The 20,000-nt window shown below is 40.9% G+C and overlaps 1 protein-coding gene and 1 long non-coding RNA gene across 2 annotated transcripts in view; both read right to left on the reverse strand.

Moving 5' to 3' along the window:
• sorcs2 (sortilin-related VPS10 domain containing receptor 2) overlaps positions 1-20,000 on the reverse strand; it is a 151,815-nt gene that overhangs the window by 75,187 nt on the left and 56,628 nt on the right. The window contains exon 3 of the mRNA XM_083542625.1: positions 6,761-6,860. Within this exon, the coding sequence (XP_083398751.1) occupies positions 6,761-6,860 (100 nt within the window). The remainder of the gene's footprint in view (positions 1-6,760; positions 6,861-20,000) is intronic.
• LOC310726951 lies at positions 1,373-5,178 on the reverse strand. The gene is made up of 2 exons (XR_014533896.1): positions 4,193-5,178; positions 1,373-4,153 (listed from the first exon to the last, which is right to left on the reverse strand). It is a non-coding gene; the product is annotated as an uncharacterized lncRNA (long non-coding RNA).

A 20,000-nucleotide genomic window follows, 5' to 3' on the forward strand; every position in this document is an offset into this window, starting at 1 on the left:
TCTTTTGGTAGAGAGTAAAAAGTCCCATTTGCACAGAACTTTCCTCCAGTCATTTTTCTTTTTTTATTCCATCCTGAAATAGATCAGTTATCTCAAGATCTTTGTAGCTCTTAGGTTCTAACTAAGCTTCTCCTATTAGTTCCCCTATTTCTTCTGACAAAACAGGAGCTGGGAATGTATTATTTAAGTTGCTGCCCTTCTGATCAGAAGTTTGTAAGTTCAAATCCCAGCGTTGTCAAGCCAAACCGGGCCCTTGAGGGAGGCCCTTAACCCTCAACTGCTCAGGTGTCTGATCTGGTTCTCCTACATCTTCTATTTTTCACTTTCTGGTTCTTTTTTATTATTATTATTTATATATATTGCTTTCCTGGTTCGAGTTCTCTTGGGGTTTTTTTTCCCAATGCTTCCATTTTTCCAATCCTAGCTCTTGTTTTTTTTTTCCTGGCTCTCCAGGTTCTCTGCAGCTTTGTTTTCATTTTAAATACTGACACACTTAATTACTTCCAAACCCATTAGCTAACTTGCTGGTGTGGAATCTATTGGCTAAGCAGTTAGCAAAACCTTTCGATGTTCCGATTTAGATTTTTTTCCATTTATTTACAGTTTAGCTTCGGACCTGAAGTTCTGAAGTCTGAAAGTTCTGACGTGGTCCAGTCGTTGAGGGATCGTCTGTAAATCTGCTGAACACCCACGATGATAAAACGGAAGCGGTGTTCAGAGATGGCATGGAGAAGGAGGAAGCGCGTGTTAAAAGCACGGGACTGGAATGAGGCGAGCGTGTACACGGTATTGATTTTCCATCAGCGTGGACTGGAGGAATAAAAGCAGGTCAGGCTGGAGGTGTTCGCGCGTTCCGCGTCACGCTAACGATCCCAAGTGAACCCCGTCTGAGATGTCGCGCTGATCGATGCTATCGATCGCTCGATGTTAGGAACGTAATCAGCGTCACTTGGGAATTATATTCGCGTTTATACCAAATTAATGTTTGTAAATGCAGTTATGCATGATGGATCGATCTCGGAGCGTGTTTTTTTTTTTTTTTTTAACTAAAAGAAAGAATCGATTCGCAGGTTTAAAGTCTAAAAACGGAAAGCAGAGTGGAGAAGCAGGTGTGAGGGCTGTGCTGTGGTGTGCTGTGGTGTGGTGTGGTGTGTTTGTGTACAGATTACAGCCTCATTAAAAACTCAATGCAAGATAAAGAGTCGATAAATAAAGAAACCATTTATCTTACTTAAATGTGGGGTATTAGGGGCATTAATTGGTGCCTCTGTAGAAGTGAGTAAACCTATTAAGTCAAAGGTTTTCTAACCAAGATTAATAACCTGGATTCAGTAACACAGCGGTGTTTACATCAACATACAGCTTTCTCTTCTTTTTCTTCTTTTTATAACAAGTGGAAGAACAAAGCCACTATCTGCCACAATTCTACTGTAAAGATCTACTGCAAAGTTCTCCTTCAAAGTTCTACAGCAAAATTCCTATTCAAAGTTCTACTTTGAAAAGCTACTGCAAAGTTCTGCTTGAAAGTTCTACTGCAGAGCTCTCCTGCAAAGATCTACTCTGAAGTTCTACTGCAAAGTTATCCTGCAAAAATCTACTGCACAATTTTTCTGCAAAGTTCTTCTTCTTTTCTTTTTACATGTGGAAAAACAGGGTTAGCATAGTTGACGCTTTCTGCCCACTGCCACAGTGGTGGAGAGTTCTACTGCAAAGATCTCCTGTAAATATCTACTGTAAATATCTACTGCAAATATCTGTTGCAAAGTTCTGATTCAAAAACATACCGCAAAGATCTGTTTCAAATGTCTACTGCAAAGTTATATTGCAGAGTTCTACTAAATTGATCTACCCTAAAGTTCTGCTGCAAAGTTCTGCTTCAAAGGCTACTGCAAAGTTCTCCTGCAAAAATCTACTGCACAATTCTTGTCTTTCTTACTGTAAATATATATATATTGGATAGTTAAGTTATCTATAGTAAAGCCATATGGTACTAATATAGTTCTACTATAGGTTCCAATTTCTATTGCAAGTTTTCACTGTAAAGGTCTACACCAAATTCCTATTGTAAAATCATGTTCTACTGCAAAGTTCTACTTTTAAACTGTGCTGTAAAATCCTTCTGTAAAGTTTTACTACAAAGAACTATTGTAAAGTTATAGTTTATACATATATGCCAAAGTTCTACTGCAGAATTGTGTTGTAAAGTTCTAATGTCCTACTGTAAAGCTCCACTTTATAGTTCTATGCTAATGTTCTAATGTAAAATTAAACTGTACAGTTCTATTGTCATTTTTACACATTTCTACTGTAACATTCTATTCCAAACTCCAACTGTACAGTTTTACTGCAAATATATACACTATAGTTATATGCCAAAGTTCAACTCCAAATTTTGGTTTTAAAGTTCTAAAGTCTTATTGTAATCTTCTAGTGTATAGCAATTTAGTGACGTTCTACTGTAAAGTCATACTGTCAAGTTTTAGTTTACAATTTGTTGTAAAGTTATAAAGTTCTATTGTAAAGTTGAACTGTAAAAATATTTGTATATTCTAGCTACACCTATGAAAGTCATTAGACATACTAGAATCTAGGTTAAATAGTAAAAGTAAAAGCAGTGTAAATTGTATGTAGTTTTATGGCATATAAAACTTTAAACACATCTTCTTTTCAATTTTAACAGTTTAAAAACAGTTTAATTCATTATTTGTATAGCATTTTTAGGAATTAACATTGTCACAAATCAGTTTTACAGTTAGAAAAAGGATCTTTTAAATGAAGTCCATGTAATTTTTATCCCCAATGAGATGAGATGAGATGAGATAAGGGAGAAACCTTGAGAGGAACCAGACTCAGAAGGGAACTCATCCTCATTACTCAATATCTATTCATGATCTGATGCACAGGGGTTTGGGGGGGACGCATGATATTTTTTAATGGCAGTATTTTAAATCCAAAATCCAAACATTTAGCTATTTACAGATGGTGTGTTTGCAGTTATCATGGGGGGAACAAAAAGTAAACAAATGTAAGGTTTTTTTTTCTTAAGAAGATGCAAACTGTAAATTCCTAACCCTAGTCAGGAAATGGGATTTGATCTTGTCCCACACTCTGGAAGACCATAATTAACTAAATCTTTTGCACAAAATTGGTAGTGTTTCATTGTTTTGAAATCAAAAAGTTTTCAAGTGACAAACAATCTAAAGAAATGGTAGCTCTGTGGTTAAGACTTCCGATTGAGAGACAACACTGAGCTGCCACTGTTGAGCCCTTGAGCAAAGCCCTTAACCCTAAACTGCTCAGTTATAAACCAGTCTGGATAAGAGCGTCTACCAAATGCCAGAAATGGAAATGGTATATGGCTAGGAATAAATGTATTGCTTTTTTCCGAGCCACGATTCTGATCGCCGTGTCCAGAAAAGTTCTTCATCCCGTAACCTTTATCAAAATCAGCAAGAATAACGCAAAGACATCACAAAGGGCAAAGGGAATGAAAAGTTTCGCTGCCTCGGCTGCTCTTTTTCCTCTCGGTCGCCTCTGAAGGTCGACTTAACATTAAAGAACACGCCTCTTATCTTTTCCTCTGAACACATTACGGCTAAAAGCCAGATAACAGCAGACAAAGAAAACGAAACCGGCATCATCTGGAATCCAACGCTTTCCTTCAGCTTTCTGTAAGCGTGGTAAGGTCGGCGTTTAATCAAATGGGCTGCAGGAGTGGGGATGCTCAGGGGTTTCAAAAAGCACCTCCCGAAAACATCTGAATGGATTTGTGGATAAAAAGAGAAGAAATCAGCTTAGCGCAGGCGCTGTCCAATTCATTAGTGTGTTTATTGGGAAATGGTGGTGCTGAACCGCGTTTGGTGATAAAGTATTAAAGTATATAGAGGTGTATGCTGGTGGTTTGAGTTGTTTTATGAGGAGAGTTGGGGTTGCGTGATGATTTAGGGGTGTGTGTAGATGTGATTTAGGGGTGTGTGCAGGGTTTTGCTGGTAAATGATGGTGTTGGAAAGAGTTTTGGTGGTGAAAGTGTCCCCACAAAATCTAGTGGAACATTAAATTCAGTTCAATTCATTTTTATTGGTATAGCACTATAACACAGATAATGTGGTGATAAAAATGAATAAGATGTTCTTTATAAGTGTAAGTTTGTCCCTGATATGCAAACCAGTGGCGACTGTGGCAAAGAAAAACTCCCTGGACATCTTCCCAGAAGTTTGGAGGTTATTATAACAGCAAACGGGGCTCAATCTGGACCAGAATGATCAAGTAGCACATACAGTCGGGTGTCTAGAAGTTTTAAAGTGGTCTATAAATCAAACTGAATTGAACTGAATCAAATGTTTGGTGTCTAAAGGTGTTTGCTTATAATCATACATTTATATTGTTGAAGTTATGACTCTTAATGCTTGATTGATTTATCTATCATATGACCGGAGTGAAGGGTCAAACAAAACAAAACAACCAAAACCAAGAAACAAGAACCAAGAAATCAAAACTTGGAAAATCCCAACATGAAAAAAAGCAGTTTGGTACGACCAGGTGGCTAAACACCGACATTAACTTGGATTTGTGTGAGTCCTTGTACAGTGGTGTTTGGAAGTGGTTGTAATTGTACACAGGTGTGTTCCATCAGCATGTTGGAGTCACAGTCAGACAGAAATGGATGGCTATTTGTTACCTGACACAGAACCAGAGTTCCTTTCTCTTCGTCTTTCTGTCTGTCTGCCTGTCTGTCTGCCTTTCTCTTGTCTGTCAGTTTTTCTTTTTTTCTTTCTGTATCTGTCTTTCCTTTTGTCTGTCTTTCTTTCATTCTATCTGTTTGCCTGTCTATTTTTTTTGCCCTTTGTCTGTCTGTCTTTTCTGTTTGTCTTTCATTCTGTCAGCTTGCATGTTTGGCGTTCTTTCCCCCTGTCTGTCTCCCTTCTGTTTGTCTGCCTGTCGCTCTGTCCTACTGCCTGCTTGTCTTTCGTTTTGTCAGCTTGCTTGTCTTTCTGTCTTTGTTGCTGTCTGTCTGTCTGTCTGTCTGTCTTTTCATCTGTTTATCTGTCCCTCCCATTGTCTGTCCTTCTTTCTTCCAATCTGTCTCTTCTGTCTGTTTATCGGTCTTTTCTTCTGCCTATCTTTTTGTCTGTCTGTCTCTCTGTCTTTCCCTTTGTCTGTCTGGTAATCTCTTTCTCTGTCTCAGTGTCTTTCTGTGTGTAATGTTCTGTATCCTCTGCTAGAACACACCCAAGTCCTTGTTTCATGGAGAAACTCTTGTTTACACGATTAAAATGTTGATGAATATTTTTCAGAAAAAATCACTAAAGATACTGAAAATGCAAATTGTACAATTTCGAGAGAAACAATTAAAATTGCTGAACAAAAACAATACCTGTGAATTCCTCCAGCATATACAGAAGCTGTGTGTGTGTGTGTGTGTGTGTGTGTGTGTGTGTGTGTGTGTGTGTGTGTGTGTGTGTGTGTGTGTGTCACCTACGACCTCTTCAAGTTATTGATCGTGTCTGACCTTTCTGAGAGACGTCTGAGACAAGGAAGGTTGACAGCTTCTCAGGAAATGCGCATGTAATTGCTATGTTGTGTGTGTATACGTTTTGTGTGTGTGTGTGTGTGTGTGTGTGTGTGTGTGTGTGTGTGTGTGTGTGTGTGTGTGTGTGTGTGTGTGTGACTGTATGTGTGTATCGATGGCAAGTAACCCCAGTAACCTGCTTTAAAATGAAACCTCTGTTCTAACCATTGATTTCCATCAAAGAGAATGTCAGTTTGCAAGAAACACTAATTCAATCAACACATGTGTGTGTATACACACACACACACACACACACACATACACACTTTATTTAACTTGAAAATAATGTACCATATAACTTTGATTTAGGACAGTAAAATGTTGATGTGTGGTATAGTATTTTTGGTGTGTTGGTGTTTGGTGTTAAATGTGTTTGGGGTGAGTTTTGGGGTTAAAGTTGTTTGGGGGTGAGTTTTGGGGTTGAGCTGATTGGGGTGAGTGTCTGGGAGTGGGTGTTGGGGTTAAAGGTGTTTGGTGTGAATGTTGGGGTTAAAGGTGTTTGGGGGTGGGTTTTGGTGCTAGAGGTGATTGGGGTTAGGGCTTGGGTGGGATTTTGGGTTAAAGATGTTTAGGGGTGAGTGTTGGGGTAAATGTTGGGGTTAAAGGTTTTTGGGGGTTAGTGTTTGGGGTGGGTTTTTGGGTTAAAGGTGTTTAGGGGTAAGTGTTGGGGGTTAAGAGGGTTTGGGGTGAGTGTTTGGGAGTATGTGTTGGGGTTCAATGTGTTTAGGGTGAGTGTCTGGGGTTATAGGGGTTTGGGGGGTGAGTGTTGGGGTTAAAAGTGTTTGAGGTGAATGTTTGGGGGTGATTGGGGTAAGCGTTTGGTGTGGGTTTTAAAGTTAAAGGTGTTTGGGGTAAATGTTGGGTTTAAAGGTGTTTGAGGTAATTGTTTGGTGTAAGAGTTGGAGTTAAAAGTGTTTGAGGTGAGTGTTTGGGAGTGAGTGATGGGGTTGAAGGTGTTTGGGGTAAATGATGGGGGTAAAGGTGTTTTAGGTAAGTGTTTGGGGTAAGTGTTGAAGTTTAAAGGTGTTTGAGGTGAGTGTTGGGGTAAGTGTAGGAGTTGGGAGGTCTTTGGGGTGTTTTATTTGTTAAAGGGGTGTGTGTGTGTGTGTGTGTGTGTGTGTGTGTGTGTGTGTGTGTGTGTGTGTGTGTGTGTCACTTCAAGACACTTCAAAACACTTTAGCATTCCTACCTTCCTCTTGTTACCAGGACAGATGTAGAAGTTGGTGACGATGATGGTGGTCCCGGGCATCAGGTTGAGTTTGGTGTAGGTTGTTCCATAATCGCTGGACCTGTAGCAACACAAATACACAACAAAAAACAACAAATAACTAAAAAAACATTTTATTTATATATTGATTATTTGTTTTGTTATTTTTCCCATTTTGAAAACGGACCCCATCACCAGACTGAATCATTACTACAAATTCACTCTCAGGGACTGAATCTACATCTAGATGTTCATGCTGTCAATCAAATCCCAATATCCAATGTATTTGTTTGTTTGTTTGTTTGTTTGTTTGTTTGTTTGTTTGTTTGTTTGTTTGTTTGTTTGTTTACTGGAGCCCTCCTGTCTGCATTCGTTTTTTCTCTCCCCATGCAAATAACTGTGGATTCATTCTGACCTTGAACATCTTCCATGCTGCTTTTTATGATGGTTAACAGAATACCACTGGATGCCGAGACTCTCTCACACACACACACACACACACACACACACACACACACACACACACACACACACACACACACACACACTGTCGGAATCCACGGAAACATTAAAAGATGTGTCAGAAACGTAGCCAAACTCAGCAGGAGCACAAGCTGAGGCAGTTCCTGAGGCAGATCTGACCTCTAACAAGTGTGTCCTGATTAAACACCACAATCTCCAACAAATACTGAGCAAGTGCTGTGTTTTACATTATATTCCCAGTGCCTCTATATACATTCCCAGTGCCTCTATATATATACATTCCCAGTGCCTCTATATACATTCCCAGTGCCTCTATATGCATTCCCAGTGCCTCTATATGCATTCCCAGTGCCTCTATATATATACATTCCCAGTGCCTCTATATACATTCCCAGTGCCTCTATATACATTCCCAGTGCCTCTATATGCATTCCCAGTGCCTCTATATATACTCCCAGTGCCTCTATATGCATTCCCAGTGCCTCTATATACATTCCCAGTGCCTCTATATACATTCCCAGTGCCTCTATATGCATTCACAGTGCCTCTATATACATTCCCAGTGCCTCTATATATATGCATTCACAGTGCCTCTATATATATGCATTCCCAGTGCCTCTATATATATATACATTCCCAGTGCCTCTATATATATGCATTCCCAGTGCCTCTATATATATACATTCCCAGTGCCTCTATATATATACATTCCCAGTGCCTCTATATATATACATTCCCAGTGCCTCTATATGCATTCACAGTGCCTCTATATATATACATTCCCAGTGCCTCTATATATATACATTCCCAGTGCCTCTATATATATGCATTCCCAGTGCCTCTATATACATTCCCAGTGCCTCTATATGCATTCCCAGTGCCTCTATATGCATTCCCAGTGCCTCTATATGCATTCCCAGTGCCTCTATATACATTCCCAGTGCCTCTATATACATTCCCAGTGCCTCTATATACATTCCCAGTGCCTCTATATACATTCCCAGTGCCTCTATATGCATTCCCAGTGCCTTTATATATATACATTCCCAGTGCCTCTATATATATGCATTTCCAGTGCCTCTATATACATTCCCAGTGCCTCTATATGCATTCACAGTGCCTCTATATGCATTCCCAGTGCCTCTATATACATTCCCAGTGCCTCTATATACATTCACAGTGCCTCTATATACATTCCCAGTGCCTCTATATGCATTCCCAGTGCCTCTATATGCATTCACAGTGCCTCTATATACATTCCCAGTGCCTCTATATACATTCCCAGTGCCTCTATATACATTCACAGTGCCTCTATATGCATTCCCAGTGCCTCTATATGCATTCCCAGTGCCTCTATATATATACATTCCCAGTGCCTCTGATTCAGCAGACTGATGTGATTTGATTTACATAAATGCAGTTGGTATACAAAAGTATTGGCACCCCAACCTGGTGTGATTCACATAATGTATATTCAACGGCATGGAAAACGCCACCTCAGCACTACTGCAGCATTAGCTAATAAACTCTAAACCATCTGAACACGCACACACACACGCACGCACGCACGCACACACACACACACACACACACACACACACACACACACACACACACACACACACACACACACACACGCGGACACACACGCACACGGACACACACACGCACACACACGCACACTTTACAGCGTACAATAAAAAAAAAAAATTCTGAACGTGGTCGTGTGTTGGAGCCAAGTCAAAGCTGTGTGTCATTCTCTTCTCCTGCCTCTAAAAAAATCCTTTCTTTCACATAAAGAGGAAGTGTTTTATCCTTAGAGCAAAGACAGAGAGTGAGAGAGTAATAAAGGGAGAGAGAGAGAGAAGGAAGAGAGAAAGAGTAAGAAATAATAAATGAATAGTAAACAGAGACATTGAGACTAAATGAAAACTGAGACAAAAGTAAAAAAAAAGAAGAAAAAAAAAGAGAAGAGCGAAAGACAGGTGATGGTTGAAATAAAGGAAAAATAATGGAGAGAGAGAGAGAGAGAGAGAGAGAGAGAGAGAGAGAGAGAGAGAGAGAGAGAGAGAGAGAGAGAGAGAAGAAGAAGAAAAAAGATTTATAATATAGATCCATCCCTATCCATCCATTTCTACCTCTACCCCCTATTCCTTCTCTTTTCCCTCTCCTTCCTCTCCCTCCATTTCTGCCTCTCTCTCTTCCTCCTCTTTCACTATCCATCCATTTCTACCTCTCCCTCCTTTACCTTCTCTCTCCTTCCCCATCCCTCTTCTTCATTCCTTGCTACATTTTCTTTTCTCCATTCTTCTCTTCCTCCCTTCCACTTCCCCCTCTCCATCACTTTCTACCCGTCTCTTTTTTACCTCCCTTCTCCATCCTTCTCTCCCCCCATTTATTCCCCTCTCTATCCCTTTCTACCTCTCCCATATGTTCCTCCTCTCCCTTCTCTCCATCACTTTCTGCCTCTCCCTTCTTTTTTCTCCTATTCCCTTTCCATCCCTTTCTACCTCTCCTTTCTCTTCCTCCTATTTCCTCCTCCACTCCATCCACATGCTAACGCGTTACATGGTTTCCTGCAGTCTGGAGCAGCAGAATGACTGAAGTCTCACCACAGGCGAATGCTGACGTTCTACATCCAGGACAAAATCTATCCATCCACTAGCCTTTAGCGTTTAGTTAGCGATTACAGGAGTTAGCATAAGTGTAAACGCTACATCTATAAAGTATGATTGAACGCTAAGAATTAACTCGCTAAACTTCCATGCTAAATTCAAAACACCTAGCGGCCTTTCAGAGTTAACACGCCAGACGCGATGCTAACGCTTTTTACGTTTGTCAGTTCCCGAGCACCACTGGGAATCGGTGCTAACATCTTTCGAGCGCTAATTAGCGAGAATAAAGCCATCACTCGGTGAAGGACAAGTTTCAGAGTGTTTTCATGAGAGGGAAACTCGACAGGGGTAATTAGCGGAGTAGCCTGAGCATCGGTGTATCGCACTCGTTACGCTAATCCTCTCAAAGGGAGACAGAGAGCGGGAGTGTGAGGATCATTACATAAGTAATAGAGCTAATTTTCTGTATTGCGCGTCATTGTGCTAATGATGCTAACTTAATCCGCGAGCTCATTTCTCATCCTTACAGAGCAAACTGAGGGGAAAATGGGGGAGCGAGACAGAGGGATGGAGGGATTAAAGAGGTGAAACCAGATCGCAATTTAGCAGCGCTGCATTCCTATTAGCAAGTGATTACCGTGGGAGGCTTTGCTAAAGGAGAAAGATAGAATAGAAAGGGTAGGGTTGCTATAGCGACAGAGCGTTTACGTGACATCGACGATTTTAGTGTTGACCTGGTGACCTGTTCTACATGGAGACATTTGTTTCTACAGTGATGGATGGAGTCTCCAGTGTCAGAGCTGTATTAAGTAAACAGGAAGTAAGGTATTGTGAACAGGAAGTCATGTATAGTGAACAGAAAGTCATGTATAATAAACACAAATTCAAGTATAGTGAACAGGAAGCCACGTGTAGTGAATAGGAAGTTAAGAACATTAAAAATAAAGCTATAAAAAAGAAATCTATAGTAAAAAGGAAGTAAGCTATAGTGAACAGGAAGTCATGTATAGTGAACAGGAAGTCATGTATAGCGAACAGGAAGTCAGGCATATTAAACAAATAGTCACATAATAAACAGGAAGTCATGTATAGTGAACAGTAAGTCATGTATAGTGAAGAGGAAGTTATATATATTAAACAGGAAGTCATGTATAGTGAACAGGAAGTCATGTATAGTAAACAGGAAGTTATATATATTAAACAAGAAGTCATGTAATAGTAAACAGGAAGTCATGTATAGGAAACAGGAAGTCAGGCGTATTGAACAGAAAGTCATATAATAAACAGGAAGTCATGTATAGGAAACAGGAAGTCATGTATAGGAAACAGGAAGTCAGGCGTATTGAACAGAAAGTCATATAATGATCAGGAAGTCATGTATAGTGAACAGGAAGTCATGTATGGGGAACAGGAAGTCAGGCATATTGAACAAATAGTCATATAATAAACAGGAAGTCATGTATAGTGAACAGTAAGTCATGTATAGTGAAGAGGAAGTTATATATATTAAACCGGAAGTTATGTATAGTGAACAGGAAGTCAGATATATCGAACCTGGAAGAAATGTATAGGAAACAGGAAGTAATGTATAGGAAACAGGAAGTCAGGCGTATTGAACAAGAAGTCATATAATAAACAGTAAGTCATGTATAGTGAAGAGGAAGTTATATATATTAAACAGGAAGTCATGTATAGGAAACAGGAAGTCAGGCATATTGAACAAAAAATCATATGATAAACAGGAAGTCATGTATAGTGAAGAGGAAATCATATATATTAAACAGAAAGTCAAGTATAATAAACAGGAAGTCATGTATAGTGAACAGGAAGTAACAGGAACCTCCGCACCTCACCTGACTTTCCTCACTCGCCTGTCTCTGAATGAGCTCAAATATCCTCATAATCTAGTGGAACATCTTCCCAGAAGAATGTTCTAGAACATAGCAATCTTATGGTGTTAGTTCCTGTTCTCAGCGAACAAAACACTGAAACTGCAGATCAATGTCACCTAAATTACATACACGTCCCTATGAATGAGCTGTTGCTTTGGTAACTTATAGCATCAATATTTTAACTTAACTAACTGTCTGAATAAATCACCACAAATTTCCACAAAATCTGGAGGAACATCTTCCATGAAGAACAGAAAATAAGGACACGTGTGGAATATGATGATCAAAATACAGACATAGGAATCTTACGGTTGGGTGTCCACAAAACCTTCGGCCTTATATTATATACAAGGTAAACACTATCTCATATTTCCGGATCCACTTGCACACACACACACACACACACACACACACACACACACACACACACAGCTCTAAAGCAGAATTACTCAGTGCTCTTTATTAAAGTCATCCAAAACCTATTGCCAAAAACACACATTACACACTGGGGACATTTGAAAACTGTAACCCAGAAAAAACAATGGAAAACCAGCAGAACTGGAGACTTCAAACTGGAAACCAGTAACTTATAAAGCAGGAGAAACAGTTTCTTCGAACTGGAAACCAGTAACTTATAAAGCAGGAGAACTGGAGAATTCAAACTGGAAACCAATAACTTATAAAGCAGGAGAAACAGTTTCTTCGAACTGGAAACCAGTAACTTATAAAGCAGGAGAACCAGAAACTTTAAACTGGAAACCAGTAACTAGGAAACCAGGAGAACCAGGGGCGTGAAACTGGAAACCAGTAACTTATAAAGCAGAGGAACCGGTGACATCAAATTGGAAACCAGTAACTTATAAAGCAGGAGAACCAAAGACTTCAAACTGGAAACCAGTAACTTATAAAGCAGGAGAACCAGAGATGTCATACTGGAAACCAGTAATTTAGAAAGCAGGGAATCCAGTGACTTCAAACTGGAAACCAGTAACTTATAAAGCAGAGAAACCGGTGATTTCAAACTGGAAACCAGTAACTTATAAAGCAGAAGAACCAGTGATTTTAAATTGGAAACCAGTAACTAGGAAAGCAGGAGAACCAGAGGCATGTAACTGGAAACCAGTAACTTATTAAGCAGGAAAACCAGAGACTTCGGACCAATAAAATAATCGATAAATGAACAGAATAATTATTAACTGAATTGTTCGCTCGATTTCTCACACTTTACGAAATAAATAAAATTGATATTGATTTATCAGTAAAAAAAAAACTATATTACATCAACATTTAGATGAAATAATTATATAAAACACGTCATTATGAACCATTGAAAAGACACAATTATACAAATGATCAAATCTATATTTTAAGCATTAAAGACTGATGTATAAACACAGTATATGCCCGTGTGTGTGTGTTCTGAGAGATGAGAGGACTGAGAACATCCTCCTCTCCACAACGCTGTGAAAATGATCTGATGACTCTAATAACAGATCATTACTTCATCTCAGCAGCGAAAGTGTTTGCAGATACCACCATCACACCATCACACCACATTGGAACACACATTTCCACCCATATGTGCTTCTTCCCAAACATGGAGGCACACAATTGTGCAGGACGTCTTTGGATGCTGTGGCATGAAATTTTCCCTTCACTTGAACTAGGAGAAACCTGTTCCAGCATGACGACGCAAAGCCTGTTCACGAAGACAGCTTCATGAAGATCCGCTTTCATGCTTCCATGGGTTTTGAGTGGAAGATCTGCTATAGAGCCCTATTGAACATCTTTAGGATGAATGTGATCTCCACTCCAGGCCTCCTCACCTTCTCACCTACAAATCAAATGTTATCAAAGGAAATGCATCGTCTGATGTAATCACGTGACCAATTAATAAATCGTTTCAGTAAAAGTCACAAAAAAAAACTCCTTCAGGTCTTCACTAACAATCCTTAAAGGTGCTAGCATGTCTCTGGTTAGCATCAACGATTAGCGATCTTAACAATGGACATTGTCCAAAAGCCACCTCCCAGAATGAAATCTATTAAATAAATACACATTCTCAGCCACACCAAGTTCTCCAACTGAAGAAACATCCACCCAGAGGTAGGATGTCAAGGTGATGGCGTATTTATGGCGTCTGGCAAACGCCCTTATTCAGAGCGACTTATCTCATGCTGAACTGGTTAGAAGGTCTTGAGTTCAAATACCACCACCAACCTCCTTGAGCAAGTCCCTCAACTGCTCAGTTGGATAAAGACTTTGGCTAAATGCTGTACACGTAAATCTAGTTTATATGTGGAGTGCAAAAGTCTTTGTTTGAACCCTGTACATAAAAAAAATCCAATTTAAATCTTTTCCTGTCAGGGGATAAAACAGCTCAATGCTAATTACTGCTAATGTGACAATGTGAGAAACGAGTGTGTGCGAGTAGCACTGAGTTATAGCTAGTGTGAAAGAGAAGGCAATGAGCACCATGAAAGCATTGTGTAAATCATAATGCTAATGTGTTCTAGTGTGAAATACAAGTGTCTTGTTCTTGTGTCACCAAAATTCCTCCTTGGGCGATATGATGATGACCGAGCCAGTCTACGTTACCTAGAAACTTCAGGGCAAATGGAAGGAAGTAGCGCTTAGATTGGGAATCATGACCTCCTAATTATTGACCCAACACTTTCAGGGCCTGAGCTACATCTGGCATCTGCTACAACTTCAATACATTTGCTAGATAGAGCACAAGATACCGTTGTGCAACCGCTATTGCGGATCTTTAACCCTCAACTGCACAATGAGGTAAATGGCCAGAGGTGCAAAAATGAGGTATGCAGTATATGCATGAAGGGTGTCCCGTGGGAGGCCCATGTATTTACCCCTCTTTTATAGGGGAAGGGGGGCACCAACCATGATACCCCTCAGCAAACATGCTGTTGCACCCCTGTAACGGGAATAAATGTAAGTCGCTCTGGCTAAGGATCCTTCCTGGCCTCTGGGTTGACTTCTCTTCAGTAGAAAACCCCACGTAGCTAGAGATCGCTCCACAGCCTGAGGTTCCTACAAAGGGTGAAACCCAAGAACATTGAAGACGTATTTGATCTGTGTGGATGGTTTGCTATAATGTCTACATGAACAGTTTCACATCTGAGGGTCTATCGGTGAACAGCGATGGACGTTCGGGGTTAAGGATGAGGATGGGGATGGTTTCCCATGCGAGTCTGGTTCCTCTTAAGGTTTCGTCCTCAGACCATCAAGTTTTCTTTTTTTAGGATGAAACCCTGCAGAGGTGATGCTATATCTAATCATCATTTTGAATCTTTAAGTATCACAATATTTGCTTCAATCTTGTCCTACTGTTGTGGGCCCCAATAAGCCAGCCCAACGTATTCGCGTATTGTGTATACAATGAGTGATTCACCACTCTAAGTAAACTGGGACCCCACCAACCCCCTCTGGACTGGGTGTGGACGTGCCCACTCAGCCCCAAAGCAGACTCCAAGGTGTGAGAGCTCCATACATTTAAATTTAAGGCATTAATTTGCATTTGACTGGTGCTTATATTTTGTCCATAAAACTAAATAATTGAGGGTTGAGGGTATTGCTAATTAAAGTGCCCCCCACAGGCCCACTGTGGACTGGGAGTGGATTTGGCCAATCAGGCCCAATGTGGGCCCTATAGTGTGCCACAAATTTATATTAATTGAATTGAGGCCCTTATTTCGACTATACAAATGAGTAGTTGAGGGTTTAGGGCCTTGCTTAAAGGCCTGAAAGTGGTAAATTAGTGATGCTGGGATTTGAACTCCAAAAGTCCAACAACTTGACCGCTAAGCTTGCAGTGAAAATGAGGCTCAAAATGGCATGTTTGCTGGGAAATATTTGTGTGTGTGTGTGTGTGTGTGTGTGTGTGTGTGTGTGTGTGTGTGTGTGTGTGTGTGTGTGTGTGTGTGCGTGTGCAAGACAGGAAGAAACAAGTAGGATGGATGAAGGTATAAATATCTCTCAACCTGTATGTCTGAGTGCAGTACTTAAGATCCTTGAATGTCAAGTGTTCCTCACACTCACACGCACACACACACACACACACACACACACACACACACATACACAGGTTTGTATTATTCATAATGCTGTGTCCAAATGAGCACTTTATTCTTCAAGACAAAATCAGATTATGCTGCAAATAGTGTGTGTGTGTGTGTGTGTGTGTGTGTGTGTGTGTGTGTGTGTGTGTGTGTGTGTGTGTGTGTGTGTGTGTGATATTTCGACAAGGACCCCTGGGTGAGGAACAGATGTACTTGTCTTCGAAAATAACAGCCTGCTGACAATGTGTGTTGTCTGGCCTCATGTATGATCAGACAGTACACACACACACACACACACACACACACACACACAAACACAACAGCATAACTTCCTGCAGGAAAAAATATACTGATTTACACTAGGACTCTGGGGACGCATCTGTCTCAATAACCTATATGTGTGTGTGTGTGTGTGTGTGTGTGTGTGTGTGTGTGTGTGTGTGTGTGTGTGTGTGTGTGTGTGTCAAGTAAAACCATTTTGATGTGATTGACACACACACACACACACACAAACACAAATGAATACACACTTAGATAAACTCAAGAACCTAAGACTTACACACACACATGAATGCACACACACCCTCACATATATAAAGACACACACAAATACGCACACACAAAAACAAACACACTCATGCACACACACACACACCCTCATACACACAAATAGATAAACTTTCACACCCTAAAACTCGCACACACTCATACATACACGTACACACACACATGAATGCACACCACACCCTCATACATACACGTACACACACACGCACACACACACACGCGCACACACACACATGCACACGCTAAAAACTCTCATAATAAACAGGAAACAGCTTCTGAAACTTTTCTGTTGCACACACATACACCCTCGCACACACTTTTACACCATCGCAACCTTCCACCCACCTACCCACCTCCACACACACACACACGCGCACACACACACATGCACACGCTAAAAACTCTCATAATAAACAGGAAACAGCTTCTGAAACTTTTCTGTTGCACACACATACACCCTCGCACACACTCTTACACCATCGCAACCTTCCACCCACCCACCCACCTCAACACACACACACACACACACACACACACACACACACACACACACACACACACACACACACACACACACACACACACACAAGGCACTGTCTCCTATTTAACACAGGAAATGGCTTTTAAAACCTCTCGCTTTCAGGAGGGAACCCAGTGGCAATAGTGCCATGTACACACACACACACACACACACACACACACACACACACACACAGGGTGCAGAGAAGTCTGCAGCGACCTTCAGTGTGTGTGTGTGTGTGTCTGCTTCCTCAACAGAAGAAAGGACAAATTTAAAGAAAGGAAAAGGGCAAGGAAGGAAGGATAAACAGAAGAGAGGAAGCAAGGTTTGTGTGTGTGTGTGTGTGTGTGTGTGTGTGTGTGTGTACAATTTTAGGTTTTGAATTACGGCGTAATAACGTTTCATTTGGTCTTAAGAAGTCTTTGAAAGTATTACGTTGAATTTGAAGGATAACTTTTTTTACACACACACACACACACACACACACACACACACACACACACACACACACACACACACACACACACCACTACAGGCAGGTCTAAGCCACCCTCAGGGTGTGTAATCTAAGCTTTTCCTCAACAGACACTATAAATTAATAATCCCCCTCTCGTCTTCAAAGCCATCGACTTTCTGTTTTCATTCACACACACACACACACACACACACACACACACACACACACACACACACAGACTCTGCATTTGAAGTGAGGGAGGAGAAGAACTTCTGTTCTTCAAAGTAAAACAAGAATACTGCATGTAAAATGTGTGTGTGTGTCTCAAAGGCATGTTAAGAGATCTCACATGCACTCTGGTGTCACATTTGATTAGGCTTAGGCAGCAGGTGACAGGAAGGTCTCACACACACACACACACACACACACACACACACACACACACACACACACACACACACACAGATGGTGGTTCATTGAGTTAACTGAAGAGAAACGGAATGAGAAAGCAAAACAAGAACAGGTGTGTGTGTGTGTGTGTGTGTGTGTGTGTGTGTGTGTGTGTGTGTGTGTGTGTGTGTGTGTGTGTGTGTGTGTGTGTGTGTTCTCTCCTGACTGGGATAATGTGTGTGTGACAGTCAGAAACAGCAGGGATGAGTTTAACTCCATTAACACACACAGCGACATTTCTACACACTCACCTGCTACAAGGATAAACATATCACTAACACACACACACACACACACACACACACACACACACACACACACACACACACACACACACACACTGCTGATGTCTACACCAGAACTTCACACAGCTTAAAATCACACAGCCATCAGCTGATCATCAACACAATACAGAAGTAGAGAAGTGCTGGACATGTGCTGAAGATGACAAATGGAAGGAAGGGACCAAGGAAAGAAAGGTGAGGAAGAGAGGAAGAGAGGAAGTAATAACAAATTAGAAGGAAGAAATAACTAATTGTAAGGAAGAAAGGATAGACAGAAGGAAGGATGAAAGAAAGAAAGAAAGAAAGAAAGAAAGAAAGAAAGAAAGAAAGAAAGAAAGAAAGAAAGAAAGAAAGAAAGAAAGAAAGAAAGAAAGATGTTTGTGTACGTCTCACACACACACTACCCTGTGCTCTCACACTTCACGCCGTTTGCGTCACGTGTTTTGATGGGGCGAACATGCTAACATGCTAGGCTAGGCTAAAATACATGTGCTATTGTAAGTCTGGCTAACAACCTCCTGATACAGGGCTAGTCTGGTCTACATGCTAGTCACTGCAGCGTTCTGCTGGTGCCATGGAACAACAGAACGTCCACATCTGTTATCCAGACACACACTGAGAAAACATGAGAGAGAGAGAGAAGAGAGAGAGAGAGAGAGAGAGAGAGAGAGAGAGAGAGAGAGAGAGAGAGAGACTTGGCATTCTGTATATCGGACGATTGCCAGATCACTCAAACCGCTGCCACACTGGGATTTTTGCACCGTAGAAAGTGTGTGTGTGTGTGTGTGTGTGTGTGTGTGTGTGTGTGTGTGTGTGTGGAGTGCCAGGAAGGATATGTGTATTTGGCAAAGTGTGTGTGTTGGACAGAATCCTATCATTTACATTCTGCAAGTGATTTCAGTCAAGATACAATTTTCACTCTCTGTCAATCAAAGAAAGAAAGAAAGAAAGAAAGAAAGAAAGAAAGAAAGAAAGAAAGAAAGAAAGAAAGAAAGAAAGAAAAAAAAAAACCATGTTCAACCAAGTTCACATCTTCTCCCTTTTTGTCTCTTGTTTTCTCTTTCTTTCTCTCTTCCTCATTCATCTTGTGTGGGTTTTTACTCGTTTTTTTTCTCTCCATCCTTGGCAGCCGGTGTTTGGAAGTGGACATCGGAAGGAGAGCGGCTGGTTGGCTTGCAGGAGCAGAACCTCGCCAAGACTCGACAGGATCACAGAAGACGACGCCAGAGCAGCTCAGATACACACTAATCATCTCCGAACAAATCCCGGATCAGTGTGTGTGTGTGTGTGTGTGTGTGTGTGTGTGTGTGTGTCTGGGGTTGGGGTTGGGGTGGGTGGGGGCGCAGGGGTTCCAGACACTTTGCATCAAATCACACCATTCCCACAAATCCATCCTGAGGAGCAACACAATTCATCATCCTAGAAACCCATGAAGAACCTTCCCATAAACATGCTCTGCTCAGAAAAACAACCAAATGACCTGCAAATGAACCAGAATTGTATCAGAATATTCACTGGACCTTTCATGGAGATGGAAGTGCACCACATGGAAGCCTTTCTGGCAGAGAAGCTCTTAGTGGACACTAAGGGAAGTGGGAGCTCAGTGGAAAAGATGCTGGACTTGGAGGGGCCCTTAAACAAGGCCCTTGAATCTTCAACTGATGTATAAATGAGATCATTGTTGGTCATTCTGGACAAGAGCATCTGCCTAATGCTGTAAATGCTTTACAAAGAACTACAGAGCTTATCGTATGGGGAATGTGGGAACCTTTCCTTGAAGGTTTGTAGGAAGCTAAGAACCTTAAATTATCAAATGGATCCTTAAGGAATGCTAAGAGTTCTGAGGGTTCTGAGCGTTCCATGAAGAACTTTCAG

This window comes from Silurus aristotelis (genome assembly GCF_946808225.1).
Source record: "Silurus aristotelis genome assembly, chromosome: 5".
In the NCBI taxonomy this organism is placed as follows: domain Eukaryota; kingdom Metazoa; phylum Chordata; class Actinopteri; order Siluriformes; family Siluridae; genus Silurus; species Silurus aristotelis.